Source organism: Camelina sativa, chromosome 7 (genome assembly GCF_030686135.1).
Source record: "Camelina sativa cultivar CO46 ecotype springtype chromosome 7, ASM3068613v1".
NCBI classification, from domain to species: domain Eukaryota; kingdom Viridiplantae; phylum Streptophyta; class Magnoliopsida; order Brassicales; family Brassicaceae; genus Camelina; species Camelina sativa.
Window position 1 is genome coordinate 23,021,036 of NC_141886.1, and position 17,753 is coordinate 23,038,788.

General features: G+C 33.1%; 3 protein-coding genes across 3 annotated transcripts; 1 reads left to right on the forward strand and 2 right to left on the reverse strand.

Annotated features, from left to right (window-relative positions):
• Positions 1-4,796: 4,796 nt before the first annotated feature.
• Positions 4,797-6,001, forward strand: LOC104701722 (NAD(P)H-quinone oxidoreductase subunit L, chloroplastic). Its single transcript, XM_010417463.3, has 5 exons — positions 4,797-5,054; positions 5,139-5,228; positions 5,329-5,436; positions 5,530-5,624; positions 5,714-6,001. Exons 1-5 carry the CDS (start codon positions 4,926-4,928, stop codon positions 5,868-5,870), a joined length of 579 nt encoding a protein of 192 aa, XP_010415765.2. The 5' UTR covers positions 4,797-4,925; the 3' UTR covers positions 5,871-6,001.
• A 4-nt stretch (positions 6,002-6,005) lies between these two features.
• LOC104701723 (uncharacterized) lies at positions 6,006-9,134 on the reverse strand. The gene is made up of 9 exons (XM_010417464.3): positions 8,389-9,134; positions 8,159-8,296; positions 7,870-8,058; positions 7,652-7,789; positions 7,441-7,559; positions 7,221-7,353; positions 7,002-7,131; positions 6,684-6,910; positions 6,006-6,595 (listed from the first exon to the last, which is right to left on the reverse strand). Exons 1-9 carry the CDS (start codon positions 8,863-8,865, stop codon positions 6,317-6,319), a joined length of 1,830 nt encoding a protein of 609 aa, XP_010415766.1. The 5' UTR covers positions 8,866-9,134; the 3' UTR covers positions 6,006-6,316.
• Positions 9,135-12,621: 3,487 nt separating this feature from the next.
• On the reverse strand, positions 12,622-14,158 carry LOC104701724 (uncharacterized protein At4g22758). Its single transcript, XM_010417465.3, has 2 exons — positions 13,070-14,158; positions 12,622-12,972 (listed from the first exon to the last, which is right to left on the reverse strand). Exons 1-2 carry the CDS (start codon positions 13,302-13,304, stop codon positions 12,785-12,787), a joined length of 423 nt encoding a protein of 140 aa, XP_010415767.1. The 5' UTR covers positions 13,305-14,158; the 3' UTR covers positions 12,622-12,784.
• Positions 14,159-17,753: the final 3,595 nt, after the last annotated feature.

Genomic DNA, 17,753 nt, shown 5'->3' on the forward strand with positions numbered 1-17,753 from the left:
ATATCTTAAATAACCATTTTTGTGATTGTATTACTGGATAACTTCTAATTTATAAATGTCTTTTTCTATCTGGCTAAATATATACTCTGAAAATGATATATCATAATCTATTATAAGATGTACAATTTATATCATGTAGACATGACAACACATATATAAAACTACAATGGCTGCCAAGAAAAAAAAGTTACATATAACCATAATCTAAAATTATAACAGTTAATTATATGGTGTATGTTCTAAATCAAATGAAAATATATTTAGATTATAATATGTTTCTATGACATATGGACCATGGTGTATGTACATGTTAAATTTGGATGATCAAGTTTTGTGTACGCGTATACGCATATAGAGTTTTTAAAAAATTTATCATTTTTGTCAATCTGTTAGATTATGCATAAAATTATATTGTTTTTTTTTTTTTTTGCCAACCATAAAATTATATTGTTATATAATTAAATAATGAATAAATGTTATTTTTTTTGTCACATGGCTGATTTTATCCATAATGGTTACAAAAACAGATTACACCCCGATAGAATCCCCAACAGCTACAATGTTTTACGATGTATAAATGATACTTATGTAAGATATTTTTAAAAATTCTATCATATTATATGTTAAAACAAAAAATATAAACAAATGTTATTAATTAATATATTTGGCCAAGATATCAATATACAATTTTTAATTCAGTTTCAAATTTTAAAGCATTTCTATTGGTTATTCTCATTTATTTTTAAAAATAAAGTAATACTACGACTATGACGATCTTAAAAGATTATCTATTTTTTATTTATTATTATTAGGTCTTAAGATAATTTCAAACTGTTCTTGCAAATATGTTGGGTACAAGATATTAGTTTCAAAATTGTGGGACGTGAAGATAATTGCAATTAATGTCATCACATATAAGATGAAATTATGATTTTCTCTTAGTTATAGTTTGTTAAGATACTGATTTTGTTGATTAAACATTGCTCGTGACGTAATCATACTGTTGAATTTTTATTTGTAAGTTTTAATATTTCTTTACCGAAAAAAAAGGACAAAACAGTTTTTAAATAGGGAAATTAAATAAAACATTGCCACGTGGTTTATATGACCCGCCACTCCGTCTTTAACTTTGGAGAATGGGCCCAAACCTGTGACCCACATGCGCATAAGAGGGCCCACACTTTTAACACACCAAAACTTACATACACATTATTATTCTCTCAAACACCCAACAAATTTATCTAATCTAATTTATAATAATAACTCGTGAACGTTTTGGTTACTCTATTTTATTTTTTTAAGTAGTCACATATTTGTCTAGATATGGCGTATGGTATGAATGAAGTTTTTATTAATTTAAACCTGAACTAATAATATAACATCTCGTTGAACATATTTAGTTGTTCATTGTTGAAAACATGTGTCTGATTACTGATTGATAGAAACTAAAAGTAACAAAATAAATAAAATAATGCATATTATGTTGTTGTACTAATACTACAATGAATTGAAATCGTCGTTACTCAAAACTCAAAAGTGGGTAACAAATTTTCCTTTAGTTTCCTTTTATTAAACACCACTTTACTTCTTTCATTTTTTGACCAAGTTATATAACTAGGCCCCGTAAGGATCACCAAAAGAGACGACAAGACCTTAATCGTTACAGCTTTATACCAAAATCCAAAATGAAAGATTACTACATTTTGTTTACCGAATGTAAGAAAATAGTGGTTTTGAAGTTGTTTTACCAAAGAGAATAATCAGACAAGGAAAAAAAAACGTCTACTATAAACATGGTTGATAAAAAAATTGGGTGCTATACTACTGGTATCTAATTTAAAAATAGACATAATTCATAAACAATTACATTTGTAACGTGTTTGGAGTGTGGAGAAGGTAATAGATATTCCAAATTAGCAAATATAATAAAGAAATTTGATTGGGAAAAAAAATCAAGAGTTCATATGGACCAGTCTAACATTATGTGCCACTTTATAAAAATATAATTCACATCAAAACCGAATTCATTTTAAATTTAGACCGTGTCAATTTTATTAAAAATACTGACGGGACATTTCAACATTGTGATGAAATGTTATAATAAATATTATTCTGTTCGTTAGCTGAATGGTTCACATTGACATCATATGGGCATACAAATATTGACCTTTTCGAAGACACATATTACAATTAATGTATATATAATGTTCTTTTTTGAGCTCGTGGCCTTGTCAAACATAAATCGCGTGTTGTCGAAGAGATAATCATCAGTGAATGTAATGTAAGTATCATAGTAATTAGTATTCAAAGGGGCCAATATATCCACTTAAAACTTATATGTCAGAATTTAATACATTTTATTGAATGTACATAGTGATATTGGGAACTTGTGCGTTAGGATTTTGTGAATTCTGATTTATGTTTTAGCAACAAAATAATTTGTGTGAAGTGAAAAGGGCCATGTGGTGTTGGGCGTGGCTCATATACAAAGTTTAATGACAGGTCACTCCCACCTCACTGTTTTGTTGCCTAATAATCTACTAGTAGTACTTAATTATAACATAGAATCTTTCCAAAATCTTGTTTAATCTGTAGAACATTCATATCACACTAGTAGTTTTCAGATTTCTAAGCTAAAATATTGGTATGTGCATGCATCTATTATGAATACAGTTAAAACTTTCACATCATTTCTTGATCTTTTAGTTGACGTAGAATTAAAACAGAAGATAATGTGAACCGCTCTTATAACAAAATATATATTTGAATGGAAGTTTAATACACTACTATGTACTTATTTGATTTTATCATAGAAAACAAGAAAGGAGAAGCGACCTCAATGATTAACATTCGTCGGCTGAATCAATATTGAGACTTTAAAATTCAAAAAAAAAAAGAAAATGGTGGTGGGGTTTGCAGCCTAAGCTTTTAGGTTAAACCTTTAACATGTGATTAACTTTCAACACCAATGGCGCTCCAAAATCCCGGAAAAGAAGAAAATGATTTCCATAACTCACTTTGGATTCTAAAAAATGTGAAAACTTAGAATAACTCGCTAGTCACTTCCATGATATTTAAAAGCTGTGGTAACACTTTATATGTAATTAAGAAGGGGATTCATTGTTAGAGTAATTCGTAAAACAATAGTAATGATTAACATTGTATTGAAGAAAATAGTAACAAGGTGACTTAAATATATCTTGAACGTTTTTATCTTTTTGTTTTTTGTTCTCGTCACATTTTTTTTTTTTTAAAGTGGGTCTAATTTACCATATGGGAAGTTAGAGTTTAAGATTTTAGGTTTATAAGTTTAAATTTAGATTTTAGAGTTTAATTTTGTAAGAAGCCCTTCACATTTTTGTACATATATATTTTGATTATATGGCCAATTCTAGAAGTATTATGTGTATATATGAATATTTGTATTAGAGATCTAAGGCTATGAGTCTTATAATAGATATATATTAGATACAACTATACAAGGTATGTTTTTATATCCAGAAGTACTCCAAGAAAGTAAAGATATAAAGGAAATAACTGAAAATATAAATATAAATCATATCAAGAAGAGAGATTTAAAAAAAAAATAGAGTAGAAAGAGTAAAAATGGTGAGAGAAATGATGGTGAATTGAGGGCTGTTGAAGAGAGGTGGGGGATCTTGTGTCCCCTCTTTTTTATTCCTTACTAAAAAAGTAAAAAGTATACAAGATACCATTATATAATTCTGTAATAGATAGAATAATCTTTAGGCAAATCATAGAAGATGTTCTTTTGTTTTTTTTTTACCCTGACTAAACTTTAAGGGTTCTTCATACACAAAACGTAAAACACATTTATTTACATAGAAATAGAATCATGCAAATATTTTTTTTGAAAACGTAGCAAATATAAAGCAATAGTGAAACAAAACATGTTGTGTGTCATGGGAGATTCATGTCTTGTTATCCGGTTCAACATCCCTGCAAGAAGAGACATTGCAATGTCTTTGTCTGTGTCTCTACTGTGGAAGAACATTAGGGGACAGTTTTTGTCTGGTTCGTTCTCAGGTTCTGCATTTGTAACGTACCACACCACACTCACTCATCAAGGCTTCTCTTTATGTACTGAGTGAAGATTAGTCAATAGCTTATATAAGCAAGCAACCTTACCCTCACAGCAAGCTACTGTGAAATGAAATATAACTTTATCCGTATTAAGTTTGTTAACCATTAGCCCATTTCCTTCTATATATCTACAAGACTACAACAAAGCAAATCACTCTCCAAGTTTTGTTTACTTGCTCAGTCACTATTCAACTATAGCTTTCTATTGAAAGAAGAACTATAATCGAATATCGAAAATGCTAATGGGATATCATGTCATATTAATGAGATATAATTCCATATCAATCATCATAATGTAAACTAAGTTTCTTTGTAATTCCTTAAGAAACTGGTTATACGTTTCTAAATATGTATCCTTGTAATGGTCATTGTGAACAAACATCAGAAACTTCTTCTCTTCACTCGATTTGTTCAAATGCTGTTTCTTTGTGGGTTCAAAATTTTATTAGCCTCCAGATTATGATACTGTCACATTTCACTGTTCTTGATCTTTCTTTGGTTAAGTCTACTCTGATTTACATCTATTTACTTACTTTCAAGTAATCAAGTGCCTCAACAAGTCATGAACTAAATTTTAATTATATGAACTTACAAAATTTGGAATACACGTGAAATTTGGAATGACATTTGTTATGTTTTTTGTTTCATTATGATAAAACACTATATGCCAAAAACTAACATGGGACCTCCATATGACACGTAGGACTAATACGATTCAGACGAAAGCCATCCTAGAACGAACTCTCTACCATTAGAACCAATCTCAAGAGATAAGGAAACTTCACAACCCATAAAAAAACAGAACAGACAGAAACATAGAGATGAGCCGTTGCGGCTCTCTTGGGCTCTGTGCCCCGAATGCTTTGTCATCTCTCTCCTTGAAGCCTCGCAGTGTGAAATCTACTCTCTCTATTACATCTCACTCCAAAGCCAACGATGCTATTCATCATGTAAGACTTCTTTAACTTAATTGTAGAGTCATCAACAAGAATCTTCATGTAAGATTACTTCTTTAACTTAAGTTCTTGCTACAGAATGTTGCCAAGATGAGAGCAAAGGCTGGTGATTTTTTTGGAGCAAAGAAGACAATCTTGGCAGCTCAACTCGGGACAGTTCTTGCCACGGTAACCACATACGACTATACAAGACCTTTATGGCTTTATTCGCTGATTAAAACAATGAGAAAGCAATGGGAGTAACTGAAGTTCTTTAGTTTTCTTTTAGATTGATCATCCGGCCTTGGCAATAACGGGAGTCAACAACCAGCAGGAGTTAAGCAGTGTTGTTCTCGATATCGCGATCATATCCGTATGGTACTTCCTCGTTATGCCAGTAAGTTTGAAGACATACACTTTTGTATTTTCAAAGAATTAAATGATTCCTGTTTCTTAATGTGGGGGCTTTGTATACTATGTTTTGTGTTAGCCAATCATCATGAACTGGCTGAGAGTAAGATGGTACAGAAGGAAGTTTTTCGAGATGTATTTACAATTCATGTTCGTCTTCTTGTTCTTCCCCGGGTAAGCAAAGGTCACACAATCATTTCCATCAATCCTTTACTCTAATCTCCAATCTCTCTAGTCCTAATCAAGTTTTTATAACTTTGCAGGCTACTGATATGGGCACCATTTCTCAACTTCAGAAAGTTCCCAAGAGATCCATCTATGAAGAATCCTTGGGACATACCAGCAGACCCTTCTTCTATCAAGAATGGTTACCTCAAATACCCATTTGCAAAGCCAGAAGATTATGATCTTGATTCTTGATTAGCAGATAGATTGACAAGTCTGTGTTTCACATCTTGGGACTGTATGTGTATACTCCGGATTCACATGAACACAATGTAATGACTTGTGCATACAGTTATGAATTATGATCAAGACACATTCAAATTAAACATATAATAAACAGAAATAACTTTATTGTCATCTGGGGAAAAAAAGAAAGAGATAAATTATCTCAGACACAAATTAAACAGTCTAAAAACAACCTTCTACAAACTTACGAGCTTTGAACAGACTCCCAAATCCCAGCTTTGTGACTATAAAAAAAGGAAACCCTCATTATTCAACACCTCCTTAACCCTAAAGTCTGGTCAAGATCTTCAAAATTTTGTATCTTGGAGTGTAAAAAGGCTTTTTAACTTTAAGTAAATTCTCTACACCGACGATATAGTAAGAGTTATCTCTCAGATTTTTGTGTTTCTCTTCTCTTACTTCTTCAAAGCTGAGGTGAATACCTCAGTATATTTGTTCAGGTATTCGTGCAGCTCGAATGACTCCACCAGGTTCTTCAGCTCGGCTGTAACCTCCGGGTTGGAGGATAGAACAGCTGCACCAGCTGCTCCAGCAGCTAGAATCACAACAGCAATGGCTGTTCCTTTGAGGCAGCTACTTCCACGGGAGAGTTTTCCCGATATCACTTTGCATGACTTGTCAGCTTCTTTGTAAAGAGCACCATTGGCACCTCCCTCAGTGATGGCCTCCTCGTTCTAAAAACATCAAAGGTCGATATCAGAGATGAAATTTACATGATAATGTACGGTGAAATTAAAGCTTGGAAATTGTGGATGACATTACCTTCAGCCTGAAGCTCTTCATAGTTCTGTTGAGAGTGAGCTTATCACTCGGTGATGAGGATAGTTTGAGCGAATGCTCTTTCCATTCTTCTACAAGCTTTTTAAGAACAGCAACACTAGCTTCCAGATTCTCCTTGTAGAGATTGTCCCAGTGCTTGCAGCAATCAACGTTTTCTGTCACAGCCCACATAGCAACTGCTGTAGCTTCCTTGGCTAAAACAGGGTTTCCTGTGAAAACAGTTACATTAGAACTCTTACTACAGGAGCAGAGGGGAAGCAGGAAACTTCAAGGATTCAAGATTTTGTTTGTTAATAATACCTTCTCCAGCTAGTTTCAGGGCAAATGTGAATATCTGTTGTGTGACTTGTTTCATTGCCTTGCTTCCTGGTGCACCAGCAAGAGCCACTTCTTTCAGCAAGGGATATATTGCCTCAAACCTCTCTGTAGCCTGTATGCATCAAAGGATCATGCTTATGATCAGAATCAACAAACACGTCACGGTTCTATTCTATAAATTCCAGTAGTACTACTACTTACCTTTACTCTTGCGGATGAAGCAGGGAATGTCAGCCGCATCAACATCTCAAATGAAGGAGGAGGAATTAGTCGCTCTCCTTTCCTAACAGCTCCATTAACAAGTATGGTCCGAGCCTTTGGATTCGTCAACATTCTGATAAGAGAATTTGCATAACCAAAGATTAGATGATGTTACTAAATATCAAACAAAGGAGATCACAAGAAAATGTCTGACTCTTACTTCTCAACCAACTGCAGGATGAGATCTCTTGACTGAGGGTTGCAGTTCTTATTAACAACAACAGGTAACAAGTTGTGCGCCCATGAATACAAGCCTACAGATAGATCACCTTGGGAAGCCTGTCCACATTTCACAAATATACAAAATTTCAGAATAAAATCGCACAACTCTCAACACTCTTTGGTCCTCAATCATTAACAAACACACAAACCTGAGCCATGATCCAAACTGTAACAGGAAGCTTATCCTGTCCCTGATACTTAGCATTCTCCCTCAAAGTTGGTAATACATTAGTCAAAGCATCAGGCTTCCTACGCAGTACCATTGCTAATGCAACAAATATTGCAACCTAAACGTCAAATATAACAAGATGGAGTTAGTTAATCCAAAGTCAATAACTTCATATCGATAAAAGGAATGCAAACAAACCTGAGATTTGGAAGAGGCATGTTGTGCACCCTTCTTCCCACCTTTGGCACCACCTTGTTGAGCTGCCAAATCTGTGAGAATACAATCAAACGCCCACAACACAAAGTGTCCAAGAGCCTCAATTGGACGTTGGTTGATCCAATCAACTGATGTTTTGTAAACTGGTTCCGGAATATGAACTAACGGAACCTATTAACACAAAGAGAACAAAGATCTCAGATTCATCAAAACCTAAACCTAAGACTTGGATTCAAAAAAACCTCAACATTGTCAATTATATAACACTCACATCGATCAGCTTAGACAAAGGAGACTCCTTGAACATTTTCACCCATGGAAACTGCACAGATGAAACACCAGAGAGTGCTCTCCCAAAGTAATCAGCAAATCTCATTAGCTGAATCTCAGGTTGAGTAGCATACGAATCCTATATAAAAATCGAAACTTTAGATCACAATTCACAATTCACAATTCACAAGTTCAGATCGAAGCCTCAATTATAAAAATCCATGCACATACCGTAGCTTCAACAAGGAAAGCTTCGAGATTTGAAGGATCGATCTTAGATGCAGCTTCAGGCAAAGACACTTTAGGCTTCTTCTCCTTCTTAGGCTTCTTCTTTTTAGTTTCCTCAACCTTAAGACTCTCATTCCTCGCCGCAGCGATCTCATCATCATCATCACTACCATCATCGCCGTAACCATTAGATCGGTGTTTAGATCTAACCAAACCTTCATCATCCGAATCAACAGCAGCCATCTTCGCCGCTAGGATCCGTCGTCGTCGATCCTCAGCTTGCTCCTCAAGTGAACGGAACACGTTGTCTCCGGTTCCGTTCTGAACAGTTTTGCCACCGTTCGCCGCCGTGGCTTGATCCGCCGGTTTTGCCTTCCGGTTACGTTTCGGGTACACGACCTTTTTCCAACCATGGTCGACGTGAGAGTTACCGTTAGAGGTCTCGAAGCCATTGTACTCGACAGATTCGATCGGATCCATTATTGGGTTTTCTAAAGTTTCTAGCTTTTTTTTTTCACTTCTCTCTCTCTCCGGCGTGAAAAACAGAGACCAAACAAGAAGACGAGATTTGACCGGAGGGGAGAGAATATATATATATGAGATTTATAGGGTAGAGAGATAAAAAACAATATCCTTATTATTTATTTTTATCTTAACTACGAAATTGCCATTGATATTACATAAACCAATCCTTTTGGGATTTGGCTTTTGTTTATTTTAGTTTTTAATTTTCTAAGGATTAGTGATTCGTGTTTACCCAAGAAAATCTATGAAAATTAAGAAGGGGGTAAAAAATATCTCAGCCACTGTTTTTTTTTTTATTTTATTTTTTTTACCGTAAATATAGATATTCTATTTTGTGATTGGTTTAATTCGCATTAAAATAAAATATTCTTGGATGGTTTTTTCTCATAAACAGACACAAAATCAAATATTTGTTGTGAAATTAGTCTATTCTTCTCATTATTTAGTGAATCAGTGACAAGAGTTTTTTTTCCACTAGCATATTTCGTAATCATCCTGTTTTAGATTTTTGGATACTTTAGCATAATTAATATTGCACGAGGATCCATATTTTGGATTTTGTTTTCCAAAATCGAAAGCTCCTTTTTTTTTTGTCAACAAGATCTTTGTTTTTTTAAGTGTTCAAACTATTATTAATTTTCTTTCTATTTTTTTTATTCTCCTTGCAGTTTGAACATTCTCATCTGAATTAAAAAGCTATAATTGTTAACAAAAATAAAATTAAATGTTTTAAAAGTTACTCCTAAAAACAAATTGACTATTATAATTTTAGTATTTTTAATTAATTGGAATATGAATAACTTAAATGGTTTTTTTGTTAAAATTTATGTATTAAATGTTAAAAATAATTGATGTATTAAAATCATAAAGCGGCAATATCATCTCTTGGGAGATATACAATAAGATAGAAATGGTACATAAAATTAGTAATTTAGTATGGTCTCTACTCAAAGTTGACACACACAAATCGAGTTCTAGCATAACTATATAAAAAAAACGAAAATTAAGTTTAATCAAAAAGAATTAGTTAAAACAGACGAAGTAGTGATTTGTATTGAACGCAAAAATCGTGTAAAATTTTGGTATTAAATATGTTTACTTCTTTTTGCGACATGTGACGTGCTAGTTTGCTACCGTGCATCATACTATTTTAACCTTACATTATCCACTACCAATCTACCTGAATATACCCAATGAAACATGGCTTCATGTTCCAACATGTACACCAAATATTAAGTACTGCGTCGGTGTTGTTTTAACATTAAAACCAGCATTGGCAGTTCACTTACAACAGATGGAGCAAATCTATAGAAATCGTGTCTCCTCTTTTAAGCCAAGTTCTTTACCAGGAGAAATATAGGGTCACAACTCACAGTTTTGTTCTGTAGCTCTCGGGTTTGTTCTGGAAACACTTCATTCTTCAATAGGCCGAAAAAAGACAGCATTACATCTACAAATCAAGATCAAGTTTTTTTTTTTTTTTTTACAAAACCATGTGTCATTTTTAACAAAATTTAAGTCTATTGTATCACAACCACTGTCATTTTTTTTAACTTAAATATAGTAGCCAGATACATACATGATACATCTAACAACATTTTTATGGAATTTCTTGAAAACAAAAAAAAAACTGTATTGTTTCATTTTTTTTGTTATTATTATCACAGCTTTATACATATATATAAGATTTAATATTCATATTACATAATTAATTTAATTTTGGAAATTTTTGATAATTCATAAATCCACAAATTTTGAATAAGCTATAAATTTCTTTGGGGTAGATTAGATTTTCTATTTTTTAAACAATTGGAAAGTTGTGCCTATGGCTATGGTGGTGGAGAATGGGTGTTGTCCATCTCTATTAGTCAAACAAAGACATTAATATCCATCTCTTAAGGTCAACGGAATTAATGGCCAAGTAGCTGAGCCATTGTCCGTTACCACTAAATTACTACTACTTCTGTTACAAATTAATTTAAATTTAATGTATCAGCTAACGTAACGTGATAATAATAAGGAGCATTTTCAGATACATGCACATCTCTGGTTTTTTAAACTAATTAAAGAACCTTTTTTTTAAGAAATATATATCTTACGTTTTTAGCATAGTACATAAGTTTCTTCTATACAACATACTATAAGTTTTACTAAGATGATTTAACCATACTAAAAAACAAACCTCTTAATTCATTATATACTACTTGGTTAACATTATTACATTACTAGCATGAACGACGTTCGAAACTCCTTTTTTTTTCTCACTTTCATCGAACAAAAAAACTTTTTGATTGTTTTTGCAACTTGCAAGTATTATTGTTATTATTACTATTATTTTTTTTGTCATGAAGCTGTCTGAAAAAGCAAACTAAAAGTAAAAAAAGCTTATATCTTTCGATTGAATCTACTATCTAGTTTGGTTCAACTGCAAGTCTTCAACGAACTGAACTGAATTACCGAAAGTGTGTTCTTTTCAGAGTGAAACTAATGTTTCGCATGAGCTGTAAGTTATATTCATCTCTTTTTCCTTTTCACCAAAGTAATTTTCATATATTAACTGTGTAAATAAATATTTTGTTTAAACAGAGGCCCATAACTTTTAGTCATTCGATTCGGCCCATTAATCTTCTAATGTATTGAAGCTTAAAGCCCATAATAAAGCGCAAGTCTATCTACTATAAACTTCTTGTTCTTTTGGCCTTAGCTGACTTTAGCTAGTATTTCTGGTGTTCAAAAAAAAAAAAAAAAAAAGCTAGTATTTCAAGTATCTAAATGCTAATTTATAACATGTTATATAACAAACAATGCAACTACAATATGTTATATACTATTTATTTAGTCAGAGGAAGAAATATTGTTTTATGTTCAAGTAAATTGTGTAGGATGATGATTATGTGTAACCGAGAGCGTTGGCCTAAACAATCTACCGTGACTCAAACCTAGCCACGATCCAATTCGGACTTAAAAACCAAAAGAGAGTTGTGACATACACGTGGCATTTCGAAAATATCTCATCATCGTTATCATCGTATGTGCATGGTTGGCCATATGCAGTGAGACAAACACACCGTGTTGTGTTGTTTTTATATTCTTATGGAAGTATATAGAAACCTCCGCGTTGGGATAAGGAAGTGTGTGTTTTTTCAAAAAAGATAAGGAAGTGTGGTGTTGGTGTGAGACGTGGAGTATGTGATAAAACAGCGTGTCGTTTTCTTGATAAGTAAAAAAGAAGAAGAGAAGTGAAGCACGGCAAGGCTGTGTGGAGAAGGCAAAAGAGTACAAGTTGGTACGGAACTTGTATTAGTTCAGTTTAGTTGTTGTATTTTATATCATTCACTTGTTGTACCTTCTTCTTCTTTTTTTTTCGTTCTTCTGTCGCAAAGTTTCTTTGCCTTTTTTAATCAATTATCAAATCGAATTTTATAAACCTTTCGTAATTTGTCGATTCGACAATGACGTCTCCTTCTCCCACTTGACACTTACGACAACTATATACCGTAACAATATTCCTCATCACGGACACAGATATCACTTTTTAACCAGCTCTGCTGTTATTACGAGACAGTAAGTAAACTAACAACGTGTTTCTCGAAACAAACAAATAATACAGAACCGTACTAAGAAAGTCCACATTCAGACAAATTTCTCAGTTGCACAACTTGCAAAAGGGAATACGAAGAAACCAACTTCAACACTTGAAACAGTGCAAAATAAGAATGTAACGCTTTTATTTCCGATGAATGAAAGAGACGAAACTTTGACAAAAGTTTGGATTCAAAAATCATAAAGCAAAAAACCGAAAAAAAAAAGAAACATAATGATAAAAACAAAGATTGGTGTTTTTTGTTTTCATAGTTGAGAAACAAGAGTAATCTTAATGACTTGGGACTTTGAGGTTGAAGGATTTGTTGAGCCAAGCCTTCAAGCTACCACCTTTTCTTGCTCCATTAATGGTAGAGTTAGCTCTTCCATTAGTTTCCTCAACCTTCTTCTCCTCTGGTTTCCTACACAACATAAAGTTCCTCGCACCAAGCGATCCAATTGCATTCCATGTGCTTAAAGCTGTAATCACAAAAAAAAACAACAACATTAGTAAACCAAAATTGGAAATTGATAAAGCAACAAAAGAAGAAACATTGGGAATTGAGAAATAAAGTACCTTCAGGTCCAACCATAGGACAATAGAGAAGAAAGTCATTGAAATCAGATCCAAGAAGTGGAAGACGACCTTCACGAGCGTAACACTTAAGAGCAGTATCAATAACAGAAGCAACGAGATCTTCCTCATAAGCCACAAACCGGATCGGACCGGCACTACCCAAAACCGTAACGCTAATGAGAATCCTATTCCCTTTAGCGTTTTGGTTCTTCTTCTGCTTGTTGTATAGCAACATCTTCCGAATTCGTTTTCAACAGAGAGATATAAAAAAACAGAGCAAATCGTAGCAGAATTAAAAAAAAAAAAAGAAGAAGCCTTTTTTTTGTTGAGATTAGGGATCTGGGTTACGAAAATCTAAGGAGGAATCGTTCACGGGTCGAGGCCGAGGCAGCGAAAGTACCAGCCTTCTTTGCAAGATCCGAAAGCGAAAACAGAGGATGCGGACAGAGGAAGGAAAAAGCTCGCCCTTTTGATTGAAAGGGAGAGCGTAAACTTACCACCGTTCGGATTAGGTTCCACCATTCACAAACGATTCACACAAAAGAAAATTTGTTTATTTAAAAAAAAACACGGAGGAGATCGAGATTTTAAGATCACGGAACAAAGAACAATTAGGAGAAGGAGAAGTTTTTTTTTTTTTTTTTTGGTGGTGGGTGAAGCAGAGGGAGGTGATTTTGATATAATAAAAAGGAGAAGGAATTTGATTTGTGATGATGATGAGCTAAGAGAGGCGAAGGGATATGTTATGTTATATAAGTAATGTTAGTTAGGGTTAGGGCTTTTTCGGGAATTTGCGAAATCGGTGTGTTTATTGTTTGTTATGTTACCTTTTTTTGTGGTCCTTTTTGGAAACGTGTTTTTTTTTTCTTTACTAACGTGTAAAAAAGATTTTATATATATTTGGAAAACTTTAGATAATATTTATTGAAATTATGGACGAAATTATGTTTATATTTTCAACATCAAAAAGAATATTTAAGAGAATCTGTAAAGGAACAAGAAAAAGATCTACTAAATGTATTGAAAAACTTCCAAATCATAAAAAGAAAAGGAAACTAACAACAAAAAAGAGAAATAAATTTGTGTTCTATGAAGAATTAATTAGAAATTTCTATAAAAGAGAAATTCAAGATAAGATCGAATTTAATAGATAACTAGAAAAAAAAAATTAAGATGAGGACAAGTCAAAAGAATATAATATTTTAGATTTCTTATGTAGGTGACCAAAAAAAAGTTTTTTTATGTATTGATTTTACCTACATTTTTTTTTGTGTATTGATTTTGCCAACATTCACTTAAATAAATGGATGCATGTATTGTTGTCAAAAAAAAAAAAGATGGATGCATGTATTAGCAGGATATTACGTATTAAAGTAAAAGATATGGTTTCCATAAATAAAAAACGTATTAAAGTCATTAACCAAAAAAAAAAAAAAAACGTATTAAAGTCGAAATAAAAACGGAGAAGAAACCAATGGATTAGATAAAACGTTAGGCAAATGGAAAAAGGTCACACAATCTCTAGCTAGCTCTATATGATAATGGATAGGAATTTGGTCGGATTCATGGAATTAATTATAGCAGATACGAATGATGGTGTTTCCTTTTTGCTAATATGGCGGAAAATGTGACACTTGTGATACAATATAATCGGTGGTTCATATATATGCGTTGCTTTTTGACGTTTATGGTTTTTGCAAAGTCATTCGAACTGCATTGTTTTATTAGATTGGCATACACGTTTCACGGATGTATATAAATTGATATGTGAATGCTCTCTAGAACGTAAAAACAAGCGCAAACACAAACAAATTAAAATATTCGAGATTTAAGGCGGGCGGCTATATAGGGAAGATGATGATGAAGTTATTTTAGATTGGGACTCTTATTGATATCGGACTCTCTTCTTTTTGTTCCTTTTTTGGGGTAAAATATGAAAGTGATAAATTATAGTAAACGATCGCTCTCGAAGTTGAGCAACATCAGGTGGAATAAGCGAAAGAGCATCACGTGTCATGCTTTGGTCCATTGTCCTGATCCTTGCTGCTTTTAGGTTCCACCGATCAAAACCTTCCCCATATTTGAACTTGGGAAGTTACACGTATACTGCTTTTGAACATCAATACGTTTTAAATATCTTTGAAACCCATCTCTATAGAATATAATTATACATTTAAGAGTTTGGAAAATGAACGTTGAGGAGAGTTGTACCAAAATATATCTTATAGTTGTGCTGTGATATTTCTTAGATACACGTAACATCTAACATGGTAAATAGCACTCTCAACAACTTTCATTTGATTTGTGGCATGTTCCTATTCCTATATAGTATATAAACTTTTTAATTTTAGGAGTTACGTTATAATTAACAAGAAGGTCAATTAAAATAGTTGGGCACTAAGCATGTTTCATGTATGTTCTTCGTTATCTTAGGCGTTAATAATTTATCATGTCTTGGAAATATAGTTTTAAAACTTCAGTTGAGTTGGGTGGATTCAAGTAATACAACAAGCAAAATGTATTATTGTCTAATATGAACGGAAAAAGGCATCAAAATCAAATATATTTGTATGAATTAATTGGGTTCTCCTTGAGATAAAATCGAGTCAAATTTTTTTTTTTTTTTTTGGCTAACCACAAGTCCACAACCTGAATTGCCAGTACCCATGATAAACGGGTTATTTGGAACAAAAAAAAAAAACACAACGAAGACATGATATTTAAATAGGAACGGCGGACGACAAACTCTACAAAGATTTCGAATCTTTTTGCATCGAGATCTTAATTACCTTATGAAACAGTGTAGTCAATCTTTTCATAAATATGGTTAGTATACTAATAAATTATGTGTAAATATATCATACATGGAATTATTATGAAAACAGAATCAGGTGCAGAGCATCATAATGGGCCATGATCTTGAAAGGTGCAGAGCCAAGCTCAGAGTTTTTGGCTAAAGACAGCGAGAGCGCACATGACTGACTGACTGATAGGACCAACGTAGTATATAGAGAGGTCGTAATTAAGTGTTAAGAGAAGACAGCTATCAATCTCATTTCATGCATTATGATCTCTCGATTGATCTATATATATCACCTAACTTCTTCTTATCAGCTCATCATCCATGTTTATCCGGAGCCGCTCAATGCCCCACTAAACTTGTCCGGTTAACATCTTGTATGAATTTACCGTGTATGGTACAAATCTATATATATTGAGCAGACCATCTTCACATCCTAAATCTTGATTACCCTGAAATGACATATGTCGTAGACGTTATGAACGTGCATGTGCTAAATGACTATATATCCCGCGCAGAAACAACAGTGCATAACTCTTTTTGATATATGCACTTATTCATCTCATCAGCTTAGTCTTTGTTAAATTTTAGGTTTGTCATGTCTAGATAGTATATATGATCTTACTCGTACCATTGACATCAAAACTCATTATTCTAGTTAATTCAATTGATTATGCATGTGTCAGTGTGTCACGCGTAGTGTTGGTGATATGAAATAGTAACTTTTATATACTAACGTCTAGATTTTATTTGGTTAAATAGTTATATTCATGTTGTTGTCTTGTTGAGTGTTTTTTTAGAGTAATGTCTATCTACATCTAATACATTTAAATATAAAAACGTTTGTACGTTAATAGTTGTGTATGTAGATCATCCCATGGCCACGAGTCGACCGAAATAACAGTCACGATTCGTCTTTTCCTCGGTCAAAAGACAAGGAGTGGGCATATAGTATATTACCCTATCACATAACTAAATAAAACAGGTCATTTAGAAATTGAATAGCATATTCCAAATTAATTTCATCCATAGAAAAAAAAAACCTATAATTAATGTGACAGCTGAGCTGACCGTATTGTTGTATCTTTTGTTTGTTTATGACAATTGACACAACCATAATTCGTATTTTATTTTCAAACGTACGAATAGGAATGCGACAAATATGTAATAATAAGAAACGGCTTCTCTATTAATTATAGACCAGCCACTCTGTGTCTGTTCAATTAGCGACTAGCCAGATTCCTCTATTTGTTCATGTCCATTGATTTCAATTATACGCCAACTCTTCTAGTCTTCTAGATACATAAGGTAGGTCCATTAAACTTCAACATGCCACACGTTATTTTTACTTATCTCAGTCTATATCGTACCAATTGCTCCCATATTATACATTATCTTATATTTCTAATTGTCAGTCGCATCTAAGATTCGCCACTAGTTATTATCAATTCACCCGATTAGAATCATAAAGCTCTCCCCGTCGCTGTCAATTATTTTTCTAGGATTTTGATATAAAGCAAAAAAAAACATAAGAATCAAAGAAAACTGAGCCACCCAATAATAAAGATTAAAAAGATTTTATTTGCTCGGTAGTCATATACAGTTAGTTAGTCCTCTTTGGCTTGTCTCACGTCGAATCTCAACGTTTTTTTCTTTGTCCTTAGTTTGGCTCGCTTTCTTCAGATTGGTTTTGTGCGACAAGATGGTTGTGGTTTCTATTTCTCTGATATCGTTTGAGCTTGCTTTCGTTCCTGCCAGTGCTGATGATGGTTTGTCGACTGTGTGCTATCATGATTTATAGCACTTCCAGTCTAATTGGTACTCTCCAGCGTTTACAAGTTCTATGAGAAAGCTTCGTCAAATTCTTTAATTTCTTGATCAGTC

Coding starts and splice junctions, on each gene's coding strand:
- LOC104701723 (XM_010417464.3), bottom strand. CDS start 8,865: ATGGATCCGATCGAATCTGTCGAGTACAATGGCTTCGAGACCTCTAAC. Junction 8,059..8,158: donor CTTTGTCTAAGCTGATCGAT/GTGAGTGTTATA, acceptor TTGTGTTAATAG/GTTCCGTTAGTTCATATTCC. Junction 7,354..7,440: donor ATCCTGCAGTTGGTTGAGAA/GTAAGAGTCAGA, acceptor TTCTCTTATCAG/AATGTTGACGAATCCAAAGG.
- LOC104701722 (XM_010417463.3), top strand. CDS start 4,926: ATGAGCCGTTGCGGCTCTCTTGGGCTCTGTGCCCCGAATGCTTTGTCA. Junction 5,229..5,328: donor TCGGGACAGTTCTTGCCACG/GTAACCACATAC, acceptor GTTTTCTTTTAG/ATTGATCATCCGGCCTTGGC. Junction 5,625..5,713: donor GTCTTCTTGTTCTTCCCCGG/GTAAGCAAAGGT, acceptor ATAACTTTGCAG/GCTACTGATATGGGCACCAT.
- LOC104701724 (XM_010417465.3), bottom strand. CDS start 13,304: ATGTTGCTATACAACAAGCAGAAGAAGAACCAAAACGCTAAAGGGAAT. Junction 12,973..13,069: donor TCCTATGGTTGGACCTGAAG/GTACTTTATTTC, acceptor TTGTGATTACAG/CTTTAAGCACATGGAATGCA.